Source organism: Colossoma macropomum, unplaced genomic scaffold (assembly GCF_904425465.1).
Source record: "Colossoma macropomum unplaced genomic scaffold, Colossoma_macropomum, whole genome shotgun sequence".
In the NCBI taxonomy this organism is placed as follows: domain Eukaryota; kingdom Metazoa; phylum Chordata; class Actinopteri; order Characiformes; family Serrasalmidae; genus Colossoma; species Colossoma macropomum.
In genome coordinates, this window is record NW_023494806.1 from 12,672,296 (window position 1) to 12,686,963 (window position 14,668).

Genomic DNA, 14,668 nt, shown 5'->3' on the forward strand with positions numbered 1-14,668 from the left:
TCGGTGATTCGTGTCATTGTTGGTAAACAGTGTTCACCCTGAACAAACAAGTCAAGCGGTCTCTTGCAGAAACGATGCCCAAACCCCACCAGAGAGAAACACTCGGCGGTGGGCAGCTATACATGTACATATTCCTAACGTTTTCGCTCTCGTTCACGTACCATATCAGCAGTGGAGGTTTCTCTCACACTCACTCCTCACTTCACATACACCCGCGACGGAAACGGAAACCCCGAGCTCCATCTCAAACGCCTCCTTACTCCCTACATAGTGCACTATGTAGGGTGCTAAATAAAGTCTCTTACGTCATAGTCTATCTGTGTTCTACAACCAAATAGTGCACTACATGCCTGTTATAGAGTGATCTGACGTTTGGAACGCGGCCAGTCCCTTTTTTTCTATTACAGTGGAGCGACTGCGTGGGAAAGTAATATTTATATGCCTTATTTTAATGCTTTCTTTTATGTTATTATTTAAAGGAGAATTCCAACGATTTTTTTTACCTGCATAATTAAATCATAAAATGTAAACAAAGTCATACAAATGGGTTTGAGGTGAAATGCTCCACTCTAGATAAACTAAGCTAGTCAGAATTGTGTGGTAATTGGAACTAGACGATCTAAAAGTTTAATGTCTCTAAAAGCTGTATCACAGAATACTACTGCATGTACAGCTGGAATGAACACAGTGCCTGAGGTTTTGACCTAAACAATATTTTTTAATCTATTTATGACAGAGAGCTCTCTCTCTGTCTCTCTCTCGTGGAATTCCCCTTTCATTTAAATGAGCAGCTTTTCATGAAAACTAGAAGAAAACACTCCCCATATGAGACCATAATAGGTGACGATTCTTATATCACAAACTGCAAAGGTTTTTATCAAAGAGTTTATTTAAAAGATGATGTATAATTGAAAGGGGAAAAAGAGAGAAATATAACAATAAAATAAAACAAACACTCAAACAAGCAGACAAAAATATAATAAACAAAGGCTATCTGTTCACTTTAGTACAAGTAGGCTTTCTATAGTGACAGCTAAGCTATTTACATTTATTTACATGTACATCACATATTTAGATTAAAAAAGTCAGAAACTAAATTTAATCAGGAAAGAAAATTCTCTTGATAATATCCTCTGCAAGGAGCAGTTCATAAACATACAAAGCTACACATGCTGCTACAAATGTCTAGCATAAAGCATGCTTGCCATACAGAGACTATTTAACAAACGTTCTAAGATTCAGGAGCTCTGTTTAAAAACGTTTTCTTTAACTGATCCACTAAAATCTTCTCTTCATCTTCAAGTGCTGCAGCATCCTGCATCTCCCATCTGCAACACATAAACATACAGAGAGACAGAAACAGAACGTATTAGATTATTCACATATTTAACAAACAACAAGCACCTCATTCTTCTATAATTCTCACTTGAAATATACAGTCCTGTGCAAAGGTCAGAGGCCACCCTTCATTTATTTCCAGACAAAATGTCCATTGAGTGGAAGTTCTCTATTTATTAGATAGATTAGATATAAAATAATCAACCTGCATAAGGAGTATCCAAAATTAAAGTTAAATAAAAAGAAAAAAGACACAGAGAACACAGGACCAACAATCAAGCTCCACTCTTGCTTCAGATCTGAAAAATATCACAGGTGTTTCTGTCCATCCTTCCACTGTGAGAAGACAAAACTATCAGTCTGAAAAGATGTGTAACTCTCAAGAAGCTGTTATTGTGAAATGGACATAAACAAAAATATAATAAAAAAGAAAATATTTATAAAATATAAATCTGCAAATCAAATAAACAAGCTGCTGGTTTTCTTAGATCAAGGAATTGACCGCCCCAGAGTTCAGACATCACCTAACGTGTTTGGGATTACTTGAACCTTATACATAATATTACACTATACTAATGCCACCAATGAGGCAGTAGTTTGTAATAATATGCTTAAATTATCAGCTTACATTAGTGCACAAACTTGACATGCTAAAGATAACCAGTAAATTACATGCTCTTTTTTCACATGGGGAAGCCCATTCTTTTTTCTCTTTATTTTTGCACTGGAGCCCGCAAGATCCTAGTAATGTCACCAGTTGCACTACACATGATACATGGTAATCAGATCCTACGTGCTATAAGGGCACAGCTTACTCAAGTACATTGCATTCTACAGAACTGCATTGACTATGTATGTTGTCATTCCAGCTCCATTTTATGGTAGAATAATTGAATTTTCTAAACTCTGTATGTGTCGTTTTATGTGTTCCCTCCATCCAGTGTCCTCAGAGGATGTATGGACTCCATATATTCAAAGGGAAGGCATGGCCTATCATCTGATGCAGTGCATGCATACAAAAGCAGGCTGCCCCCAGTGTAGGTGCACTTTGATGGAGCTTCTGCCTTGGTCATTATGTATCTGTCTGGATCAGACAAGGCTCTTTTTTTCTTCACGTGGCCGGCACTGTCAATCTGGTAATTACAGGCTATATGGGGAGGATTTGTTTATGTAAATATGTGTGTTTGATGCATGGGGGCTTCTCTCGCCTGTCTGCTCTCAGAGCTGTGTCTCTTTCTCCCTGTCACAGGCCCTTTAACAGAGCCACTGGGCCTGAACCTGACAGCAACAGCCCTCCTATCAGTGTGTGTGTGTGTGTCTCGCTCTCTCTTTCTCACATCTTTTCCCATAGCAACACATCTCAGTATTGCCTTGGTGGATATGGACTGTCAGGATCAAGTGCATTGCCCTCACACACACACACACACACATACACACACACACATTTTAACAATGGCAGTCATAAAGAATCACTGAAACATTTTTTGATGTAATGATTACTGATGAACATCTAAAAAATAAATAAACAACTAGGAGTGTGTGTCGGTGTTTTGTAACCTTATGAATGTAACTTTCTATGCATTCTTCACTGCTGTCCACACACCTTTCATAGTGGCTGCATCCATCAGTGGAAAGGCATATATATATATATATATATATACACACACACACACATATATAAATATATATATATATATATATATATATATATATATATATATATATACAAATATGTGTGTTGAAAGAATGAAAATACTTATATTCACACACACACATAAAAGCACACAATAAAGACGCATACACAGACATTATCACTCATACAAATGCACACGTATATACGCACACCCATCCCCACCACACACACACACACACACACACACACACATTCACACAAGCACTTCTCATTCACACAAACACACAGTCCGGGAATAAAGACTCGGGTAGTTTCAGTCTCTCATCCCCGGTCAGTCATTACTTCTGAGCAACAAACAAATAACAAATAATAGAGAACACGAGGAAAACACAATCTTTACAAATGTCAGCGACGTGCTGAAGCCAGCGCAGCGACAGCGCGGGGGGGTAGAGTGTGTGTAGCAGGAGGAAGAGAAGATGCCGAAGCTTTTTTCAATGTTTAATTTTCAAATAGGATTAAGCAGAATGACATTTAGCTGAAGGTTAGCGGGCCCGCTCGCGCTGCCGTTGTCTCATCAGATATTGATATTCAGCCGGCGGTCCGGAGCTTGTCAGTGGGACAAACACGCTTGATGAATGAGAAGGCCGGCAACAGGAAGGTGTTAAGTGCAAATTTGAAATGGTGGGGGTGCTGGGGGTGGGTTCTGGCAGTAAACACTCCACTAAGAACTGTATCTGTCGATGTTGTACTTTGCATCTTTAACTCCTAGACGCCACAGATGTTGCCAACAAGCATGGTGCAGTTTCATATTCAGTATTTCTCACTCAGTTCATTTAAATATGTAGAGATAATATTGTGAATTCTAAACCTTCAGTTGATATTATGGGTTGGTTTTTTTGCATGTACAGTCTTGTTTTGGCAGAAAGAAAAAAAAAAAAAACATCCACTGCATTTTTGCCACTTTTTTCATGCAGACTCAAGCCTGTTGAAAGAATGAAAATCAAATCTAAATATAATTCAGTATGTAACTGTGTAATTAATCAAGTAATCACACAATTTGAATAATAAAACAGAATGAATAAGTCAACTTTTAAGGGTCAAAAGGTTCATTCATGTAAGTCTACATAATCAAGTTATCCAATTTGTTAATGAATCAAAATGTCCTTTACTGGTCACTCAAATGTACAGTACTTTTCTTGTATTGTGTAGTATGATAAGTGGAATATGTTCTCGTAGTGCTCAGTGGAATGCAGCAGAAGATGAATTTGGAGCCTTCAGTCTTTTTAATGTTTCCTGACAAATACACAGCGTCAGCCCAGCAATTTCACTGGCTTTTCTGTCTTAATAAGCCCAGTCTGATGTGCCCTTTCATTCTTATCGCCCTGCTCATTTTTCATGCATTAATTCCATTCTCGCTGACTCTGCTTTTTTCTCTGCATATAGAGCAGGCTACATGCATTAGGACTCATATATTTACCAAATTTATACTATCCACCAGAAATCCGCACAAATGACACCGTCCAGATGCATTCGGACGTAGACGTTGCAAGCTGGCTGACGTCCGCATGCAACCATGAGCTTTTCGCTAAGCAAAATATATACAGCGCATAGCTGAATAGTCAAACAGGCACAGCCGGGCCTACATGTAATATCAACACATGTATTATCAACACAGCTGTCCTGTTGCGTTCCTCAGTGATAGGTCAGATTTTACATTCGGGCAGTGCACCCGAAAGTCATCCAATCTCCAAGCCATCTATCTTCGCAGTAGGATCCGAGCCACTGGCTGCCCATGAGGTCAAGCTTAAAGAGCAGCCAGAGAAACGTTCTCCAGCATAACTACACACTGTACCCATTGTGTTAAACTCGTCTCCAGTTCAGCCTAGATTAAAGCATCAGTTTTACACAGTATTAGCCCAACCCCATGTAGCTGATCAGCCAAGTTGGGGGCCTGAAGTTTGCTTCTCTTATTTTGCACTGGAAATATGAGGCTATTGTAGTTAACCATTAATAGAACATGTTGCATGCCTAAACTGCAGTGCACCATGTTGTCAAGTAATCTCAGGCTTGCATATGAGGTTTTTATTACTGTATGACATACTGCTATCTACAAAAATGAACAAAAGTAGAAAAAAAGAATTCAGGCTCCAAGATGTCAACTGATGTTTTTAGCTATGTGGCTATGCATACTATTGTCCATCCGTATAGAAAACAGCATGTCATCCAGTGTCAGAAACCACATAATATATCTGAGATTACTTAACAACTCAATACAAATTGAGACAAGTGTGGGATGTAGATATGCAGTTTGCACAATCAGCGGTGACATACCTTGACAATTACAGCTAGGCCTTCAGTTTGGGCCATAAATGTCAAAACTCGCTTGTACAATAATGTAAAATAAGTGCTAGCATCCCTATGAGATTCTAGTAGTACATGAGCCTAAAGCTAACTACAATGCACATGAACATTTTTGGTTGGTTCTACACTAAACACATTTGAAGCTTGAAAAAGACATGCCATGGTGATTTGAAGTTTGTAACAGATATATTACCGTATTTTTATCTTGTATTAAGCAGTTTTGCAGTGATTCTTTTAGTAAAGAGCCCTGACATATAGCTGCCACCACTGATTTCCATTTGACATCTGATGGAAATGCATTAGGTTACCAGTCAATCAGTGACATATCTAGGACTTCCACAAGTGGTGTTTTTAGTCGCAAAAATAGTCCCAGCCAATGGAACTCAATGTCACTTCCCAATTATGCTGGTAGTTAATCTAATGTGTAAATCCTTCAGTCCAGCTCCTGAAGTCCTAACCAATGGGGGGGGCTAGCATAGCTGTGTCTACCCAGATATCACAAATATACTGATTAAACAAGTTTTCTGTTTTAAACTCATTTAAATGCCTTGTTTACAACCAAAACGTAACAATGAAACAAGAGTAGTGTTGTAAGACTTTGAAAGAGTTTAAATATAAGTATGATTATATTGAATAAAACCTAAAATTACAGACATGCATTTTTTTAGTTCCCAGAAATCATTAGGTCTTCTCTGAAGGCTTAGAAGGCCATGATAATTCCCCTCTGCTAATCAGGTGGCTAGAAGCTTCCAGTTTTTAGCTACTTAAGCTCCAGTGCAAATCAAAAGAAGCTAAATTCAGACACCAAACATGTCTCGGCTGATCGACCCACATTTGTCAACTGTCAAAATATGTTTTTTGGCCAAACTATCGCTTTAACACCAAGGCTCACATTGCATGGCTAGTCCCCAATAAGGGCTGAGAAGGGGAAGAACCAGCAAGGCCATTATAGTAACTGTCAGCCAGCGGAGTGGTTTTCCTCAGCACTTCGTGTTTCGCAGAGAGCCGGGTGCCAGCCGCCGGTCGCCGACAGGTACCCGTGTTTGTTTAAACGTGCGCCTGTCAAACAAAGAGGGATGTGGTGCTCAGCGCCGGGCCACAAAAAAGGAAGGCCGACAAGTTCCGCTAATCAGAGACTTCGCACATGCTTAGCACTTCAAGGATCCATCATAACGCAAAGCTAAATATTTAAAGTGCTAAACTTTGCAAAAAGGTCAGGGCTTTCCATGCGTGCCACAGCAAGGAGAAAGAAAGGGATCAGTCTGGGCCTTCTGGAGTTCTGCCCTTGCCCTGAGATGGGAAGGAGCTAGCTCATTTCATGCTTACAGCTTTTGCCCTTTGGAGCATATAGGAGTACAACATATAGCCAGGACATGAGAAAAGGTCACATGGATACAAAGACAACAGCTTGATCCAATGCCTTCCAAAACATGTGAACCATTCCGTGCCATCCAATACATACTGATGCAACCTCGCTGACACTGGCAGAGGTTCTACAATATCAGTCAGAAGTTTGGACACACCTACATCTCATAGAAGTTTTTTACTTACAGTTTCTACAATTTATTATAATAGAAAAGCCAACAAAACTACACATGGAACTATACAGTGATCGAAAGGTGTTAAAGGGGAACTCCACCCATATTTCAAAACTTCTTCATAATGAATTTGTTAGGATGTGAACAAAGTCATTCAGACTGGTTTGATGTGAAATGTTCCATTCTAAAGAAACTTACTATGCATAAATTTTGCACAAAGAAATCCCCTTTAACCAAATTAAATCTTTAAAATAACCATAAAACAATAACCATCAGTTGTTAGTGATTTCCTGAGTGTCTATTGGTCAGTTTCACACAAAATTTAGACAGACACACAAATCCCCCAAGTACACTTGGTAAGAGGCAGATGGTGTGTATCTCAACCCCTTTTCATAGCCTTATAACTCCACATGTGAGCCACGTACAATCTCGCAATAAAATGGAATGGAAAGTGTGACTCTTCAGATTCAGGAAATGTTTGAACTGTATTTCTGCACTGTATTATCACAAAGATAGAGAAGCATATAGAGAAACATATATAGAAACATCGAATGTGACGCACAGGCGAGTTCTTGAACCCCAGAGGGTTGAAAGACCCATTTCTGTAAATGAGACATGTGAAGTGTGAAGTTTTTCACAAAGTACGTTCAAGTTAAATAGAATAGGATCTATTGCAATTAAAGAGAACTGGCCAAGAGTCATTCAGGACCATTACATTTTATATACCAATATTTATATTTCAGTTATAGATATTTGAATAAATCAAACACCTTTAACCCTTTAAGTTTATTAAGTTATTGATCTTAAGGATTCTTACTGAGGACCTCACTATGAATTACACAGTAATCACTATGAAACTAATATATCTAGTTATGTAAGTTACAAGATGTAAGGTGGAAAGTCTGCACCTTCAGAGTTTAAGGGGGTAATTTCCTAAGTGACAAATACTAAAACTAATGCCAGCTACATTAGAACTGCAGAAACTTCTGTACATTAGCTACAGAATATCCACAGATCGCCCACGGCGAGTTAGCGTCCTCCATCAGTGAGTGTCCCTCGTCCCCCGCCGCTCTCCTTCCCTTAGCTCCAGGCTTGATCATCCATCATCTCTCCGTCAGCCCCCCCCCATCCCTCTCCCTCCACTCACTGACTCCACTGATTTACCCCCACACACACACACAAAAACACTGCTGCAGCGCCTCTACCGGCACCCATCGTCCTCGGCGCCGCACCACCATGGCTGCTGATCAAAGGGGCTCCGCACAAGCCTTCCAGCGGCCGCCTTTGAAACAGCCCTTGCCTCCACGCCAAGGCTTTCCATACCCGATCCCCTCCACCGCTGATGAGCCCCGGCACATCAGAGAGAGAGAACTTCAGACATAAAGCGGACGGCCCCGGCATCTGTGGACCACCACTCTAATGCCACCGTGTGCAGTGGGATGAAATGTGTGTGGGGTTCAGGTGAAAGCTAAGTGCACCTGAAAGGTTACAAGACTTTTCCTTCTGATCTGTGTTGTTCACTTCAAGAAGGTAAAAGTTTCAAGAGAGTGCATGGTTGGAGCCTACAGCACCAGCTGATTTTCAAACTTTAACTGAATACAGTCTCCACCTGTCCACAGTAAAAGCCATCAGCAACTCAACCTTGTCAAACTCAAAACATGCTTTGGTTCATGATTGTGTCTTTATTGTCACAGTAACTAATCTATAACACAGGTCAACAGTATCTACAAAATAAACAGTAACACTAACAGCCTGTGGCTTTGTATCTTTTTAAAAGGAGAAGGGGATCATGGGAGAAAAGCTAAGGCAAGGCAAAAAACAGATTTTTCCATGTAGTTTAACAGATTCAAGTACACAGTCCTTTAGGCTACTTTCTTGTATATTCTCGTAAATTTCACAGCAGTCAAATTCAGTCCTGTACAAAAGTTGTAGGCACAGAAGTACATTATTTAAAACAATTTATCTTGGCAATGTGTGTTTGAGCTTATGCGTGTTTGTGCCTATGTTTATTTGCATCAATTGCCCCCAGCCATCACATAGATTCATTGAATTCCATCAGCAGCCCACCTGATTTAACCTAGTAAAGCACTGATTAGCCAAACCAGTTATTGGATGGCAACTACAAATATACTAGTGTTTTTGGTCACTGAGCTCTGTGTACAAGTCACAAAATTCACACCTAGACTATCTGAATCACCCTCTTGGTGACTGTAATATAGCACCATTATGAAGCACAAACAGTCGTATGCAAAAGTTTAGGCAGCCCCCTGGTAAAATTGTTTTGTTGACATTCTAAGAGAAAATAAGTTAATACAGCCTCTACAGAGAACTAACTTCTGCAGATTTTAATGCACAATTACTGTTTATTGTATATATTTGTCTGTGCAATGGTTATGACATGTTTTAATTAAGTGTCTTCCCTGTAGTGGATGTGTTCACTTACTTTCACAAGTTAAACTGGCTAAAGCAGAGCCTCCACATGGTGGGGTTAGTTTTAACGTCATGTTACAACTAGACCCGCTTAAAGGAAACAATGCAAGATGCACATTTCCTGCACTCCCAGACTCATCATAACACAAAACAGGTGTCATATATACAATATACAGTATACAATACTTTGTGGTCAAAATGAACTTGCCCGTGTTTGACAGTCCTCTTTTCACTGATCATATTTATTTTGGTGCATATATCTTCATTTATTCAAGCTGTAAAGCTCAATTGGCTCAAAGACATGGGATTGTATTGAATTAATTGTGTTTGCACCATTTAACCAGACCTTTCTAAAAACTGTTGCAACCCATAGCCAATTAGTTTGTTACAATTAATTGTGGGATAAGTTGCAACATTTGCACTCAAGCTACTGAGTGAATTATTCATAAATTGAAGATATTCAAAACAAATTTCATATTTTCATTTGTGGCAGAGATGAGTAAATACATTTTGAATCTTGCTCAAGTATTTAAGTTATTTAGCAAAAACCCCTAAGCTACTTGAAATGATAATATTATAGCAGACAGTTGCCACTGCATCCACTCCTCTGCTCTTATAACTGTAATAACAGTGCATGTGCATGCAGTGATTTTTCTTTAAATAAATAAAAAAAAAGTTTTTCCAAGCTATTCAATTGGTTTGAAGTAGTGAGGAATTCTTACTGTAGCAAATTATAAGCAAAATGCCTTCACATTTATTGTTGATAGACTTTCCTTACATTGTTCAGTTTTTAATTACTTATAAACTCCTAATTTAACATGCATGAATTAGTTCATCGAGCCTTCAAGGGGCATCTGAATAGGAAGAATGGATATGTGGATATTTAGTCAAACCTTTGTGTGCTATGCTAATAAACATATTTCAGTGTTCAACAGTTTTCATGTTCATTTTTTCCAAAGTTAGAGTTGCTTCCAAACTTTTGGCCTGCACTATATAACATTATTTTCTGTGACAACACCTGTATGCAGGTGAGTTCCATGTTCATTTTGACCAAAAAGAGAGAACCTGCTCATCCTAATAACATTAAATAAATGAGAGTCGCTTCAAAAATAGGCTGCTGAAAGTCCACGTGCTCTTGTTAAGAGGCCGAGTGACATTGATCATGCAGCACTCGTCCTCCGACTGGTGTGCTCATTCAAACGCACCCAGTTCTTAACCTCCGCTGCAGTTTGTCAAATAAAGCAGCGCCGGGCTGTGTTTGCCCTTGACTCTGTCTCATGTCAAGAGTGCACTATCTTCGTGTGGATGACACCTCTCACAGAAATAGCAGCTCCTGAGCCGCTACCCAGGACCCCTTCACTTCAGCTAAATCATTAGCCCTCTTAGCCAGAGAGCTGCTAGCACAGCCTCTCTGACAAGCCTGGAGCAGCACTGTCTCTCAAACTGGAGCTGAAAAGTGAACTGCAAAGCAGTTTAGAACACATGTGATCAGTGATGCTGATGCTAATGCTAAAAAGAAAGTGAATTAAAACAGCTAGAAATTTGAAGGAAGCATAAAATGATTAACAGGATAATAACTGAATTTGATTCTTAAGTGTAAAAGTTCCATATTTCTTCGAACTTTTCAGTCATCTCTCTCTAACGTGTGCACACTCACTCACACACTCACACACACACACTCACTCACATACACACTCACTCACACAAACTTCTCATAACAAGCAGGAGTGGCACACACCTGCTAAAGGGAAAGCTGAAATTGAACTGTAAAGTAGTTCAAATTAACATGTGATCAGTGATGCTAATGCTAAACACAGAATGAAAAGATTTACAGAATAATAATGGAATTTGACAAGTCTGGGCAATTTTTCTTTCTTAAGGTTTTCCAACCACCTCTCACTCTCATACATACACATACAGTTGCTGTTGGAAGCGAAACCTCATGTCTCCAAAGTAGCACATTTAAGCAGAAGGAAAAATTTTGGGTTCTTTCTGCTGGTCCGTTCATCATGAAGTGCACACACAGTGTAAAGGGCAGCTGTTGTTTACAAGTAATATCCGAAAAACACAAAATGGCATGGAGATTGCCCCGACAGCAGCAATACGCATCTCAAAACAAGCAGGAATATCATACACATGCTAAAGTAGAACTGGAGTGTGCAAGTAATAAGTGATGCTAATGCTAATGTAACAAAAGACACTGATCTGACACAGTTGGACATTTTTCCACAAACCAGATTAACAGAATAATAACATAAAATAACAACAAATTCAGATTTAAGTGTTCCCTCTTTCTAATTTCTATTTTGACCTTTTTGCCTTGTTAGTTCATGTCCCTGGTCATATTACACACCACTCATCATCATTTATAATGTAAAAGACAAAATTCTTGTTTTCCTGTAATCTTAGTTTAAAACATAATGACTTTTATCTGCCTCTAAAACATCTTCCACCACCATCTATCACCCTCATCACACACTCAGCTAGCTCAGAGACCTCCTCGATATCATTTTTCACTCAGAAATAAACCACAAAACGGAAGGAAAATGCGTTACGATTTCCAATTGATGTTAACATTAAAGTTGTCTAATCACCTCGTGCTTTCGCTCTCTCTCGCTTAGACAGCTGCTGATAGAAAGTTGCACAGTGCATTGTAAAAATGTAAATTGCACTTTAAAGTTATATAGTTTAATTTATGTGTTGCTAATGCTATTGCTAATGCTAACAGTAAATCATACAGCTGGTTTGGGGAAAAAAAAACAAACAAAAAAAAAAACAAACAAAATATAATGTATAATTTAACCCCTTACATGACCAGGGCCCAAAGTTTTATTACACTCTTCTATAACCTTAAAATAGCTCAACCAGTTTGCAATGAAGTCCCTGTATTTAATGAACAATAAGCCTTAGTATGTAATGAGCCTGGGATTTTAAGGGGTTAATGTGGGAGGAGTTTTTTCTTAAATAGCTTTGCATTCCTAGATAACTGTGTGCCATACAGTGTCAGGAAGCTCATTCACGTCAGTTTGAGACTACTTTACAACTTGGTGCTGTTTGAGCCAAGAAGCTGAAGTTGGCTTCCTATTCACCAGCTTCTTATTTAAATATCCTGTTACCATTTAAAGCCTTTCAATCATAGCACTCTTTCCTAAATACACACACATACTTACACATGCCTCATAACAAAGATGGGCAGCAGACGCCTGCTGATAGAAAGTTGGAAAGTGCATTGTTAAGCTTGAAGCTAATGTGCATGTTAAAAAGAGACAAACTTTAAAGGGGAATTCCACCAGTATTTATGCATCAGTAAATGGTTAAGATGTAAACAAAGTCATTTAGAGTGGTTTGATGTTAAATGCACCATTCTAGAAAAACTTAGAGAGACAGAATTGTTCACAGTGGTGGTGATGGGAATCAGAAATCTGAAGCTGTTTAATGCCTCTAAAACCTACCTCACAAAAACTTATTATATGAAGTTATGAATACACTGCCTGGTGCCTAAGAGATTGTTTTATGATTGTTTTGAGAAGGTTTAGGCCTAAAACATATTGCACCATCTTGGTGAAGAAGGAAACATGGGAGAGGCCATAATTTCTGCTACGAGAAGTGCTCTTTATTAATACCAGCAGAAAAGGAACATACATACAGCCAGGCTAAGCAGACAGGTAAGCTCCAGCCATGAACCTCCACTGTCTAACCCCAACACAAAATAACACACACAGGGGAGGCGGCATATGAGGCGTAGATTTAGATACCACGCCTATAGAGCCCCTTCGGCGAACCGAAGCAAGTGGCAGCCGCTACAATATTTTTAAAATCCATTCATGTTTGGAGAGGGTGTTGTACAGCGGAGAGGGCATTGTAAGAGAAACAACACTTATTTTTTCAGATTTTCACTTTTCTATTACCACTAAGATGATATACAAACAATCAGAGAACGTTCAGGTTCATTAGCCATTTTAATTGGTAAATAAACCAGCTACATTTATGTAGACATTACATCCCTGGTTCCTATCACCACCACTGTAAAGAAATACAAGTCAGAAATTTTCTCCACAAAGTGCCACTTCTCATCAAACCACTCTGAATGAGTTTGTTTACTTCCCAATGATAACATTAAACGGACAAATCAGACTTCCACTTTAACGTGAGTCCAGGGTTTCTTTGTTTCTTAAAGTCTCAAAGCTTTCCGATCATATCTCCCACACACACATACACACACACCATAACGAGCAGGAGCGGCAGACACCTGCTGATGGCTCCAGTGAGCCTCCAGGTCCCAGGGATCAAGCAGCTCCGCAGAGGCAATCCGTCTTCCCTGACAGGGCTAGGCTGGCTGCGCCCAGAGAGCGCTATGACAGCCCTTATTTTACCACGAAGACGCCGCGCCGCCACACAGCCACCCTGCGATGCACACTGGAACGACACACAGCAGCCCCTACCACTCCTCAGCCCAACCCCTGCCTCCGCAAAGCCACGGCCTTATAAATGAATGAACAAAGCTTTCCAGTTACAAACACATACACACATATACACACAGTTTCTCACTGCTCCCAACTGAACACGGCAACAAAAAGAGATTCAACCTGATTTCACCTAGATATAACTCTAAGATGTAAGCTATCATTTATTCAGCAGCCTCCCTTTGTAAACGATGCATATTTTAAGAGTGATATATACACACGCTCACTAGGGAAAATGACGGCCACAAGTGACGCCAGCCTTGCTCTTGCACAAATATGTTGATACGGCAAAAACTTTTCACAATGCTGTTCCCTTTATTTATTTATTCATTAATTTATTTATGTTTGAAGTATAGTGTAATTTGCTTTGTTTTAATCTGGTAAAGACAAAACACAACATTCCTGAAAACGTCAGCTCTGAACAAAGGATTACCATTTTAACCACTTTCTGCTATACAAATATTCACATTTTTTAACACGTAGTAGTCAAATATTCGCACTTGAATAATGTTTTACACAATTATGAACAGAAAATGAAAACTTTGGAGGTATAAAAGGCCCATGTTATAAAAAAAAACACTTTCTTGCAAAAAACACATTTATCCATTCAGCCTATTGTAGTTTTTCAGGATTCATTCACACTAAAGTTATAAGAAGTGATTCAGGCACCATAAAGGGCATTCAGGACAGACTGCTTTATTATAAGGGGTAAAGATAGGATAGAAAATGGTCATGTAAAAATTAACTGTGACTGTTTTTGTTACACAAACTCACACAAACATCATAAATGGTTCACAAGGGAAAAAATAAAATAGTAGAAAAATGTGAGCTATGGACCCTTTAACATTCCTTTATTGCATGCAAAGCCTGAACTGTATATGTCATCGTTCAGCTGTAGTTATTTA

The 14,668-nt window shown here is 39.1% G+C and overlaps 2 protein-coding genes across 2 annotated transcripts in view; both read right to left on the reverse strand.

Moving 5' to 3' along the window:
- The window catches only part of fam172a (family with sequence similarity 172 member A), a 233,173-nt gene extending 232,910 nt beyond the window's left edge, over positions 1-263 (reverse strand). Inside the window, exon 1 of the mRNA XM_036598465.1 lies at positions 162-263. The gene's annotated coding sequence lies outside the window, so the exon portion shown is untranslated. The remainder of the gene's footprint in view (positions 1-161) is intronic.
- A 681-nt stretch (positions 264-944) lies between these two features.
- The window catches only part of kiaa0825 (KIAA0825 ortholog), a 173,924-nt gene continuing 160,200 nt past the window's right edge, over positions 945-14,668 (reverse strand). Inside the window, exon 20 of the mRNA XM_036598839.1 lies at positions 945-1,328. Coding sequence (XP_036454732.1) covers positions 1,232-1,328 — 97 coding nt within the window. The 3' untranslated portion in view covers positions 945-1,231. The remainder of the gene's footprint in view (positions 1,329-14,668) is intronic.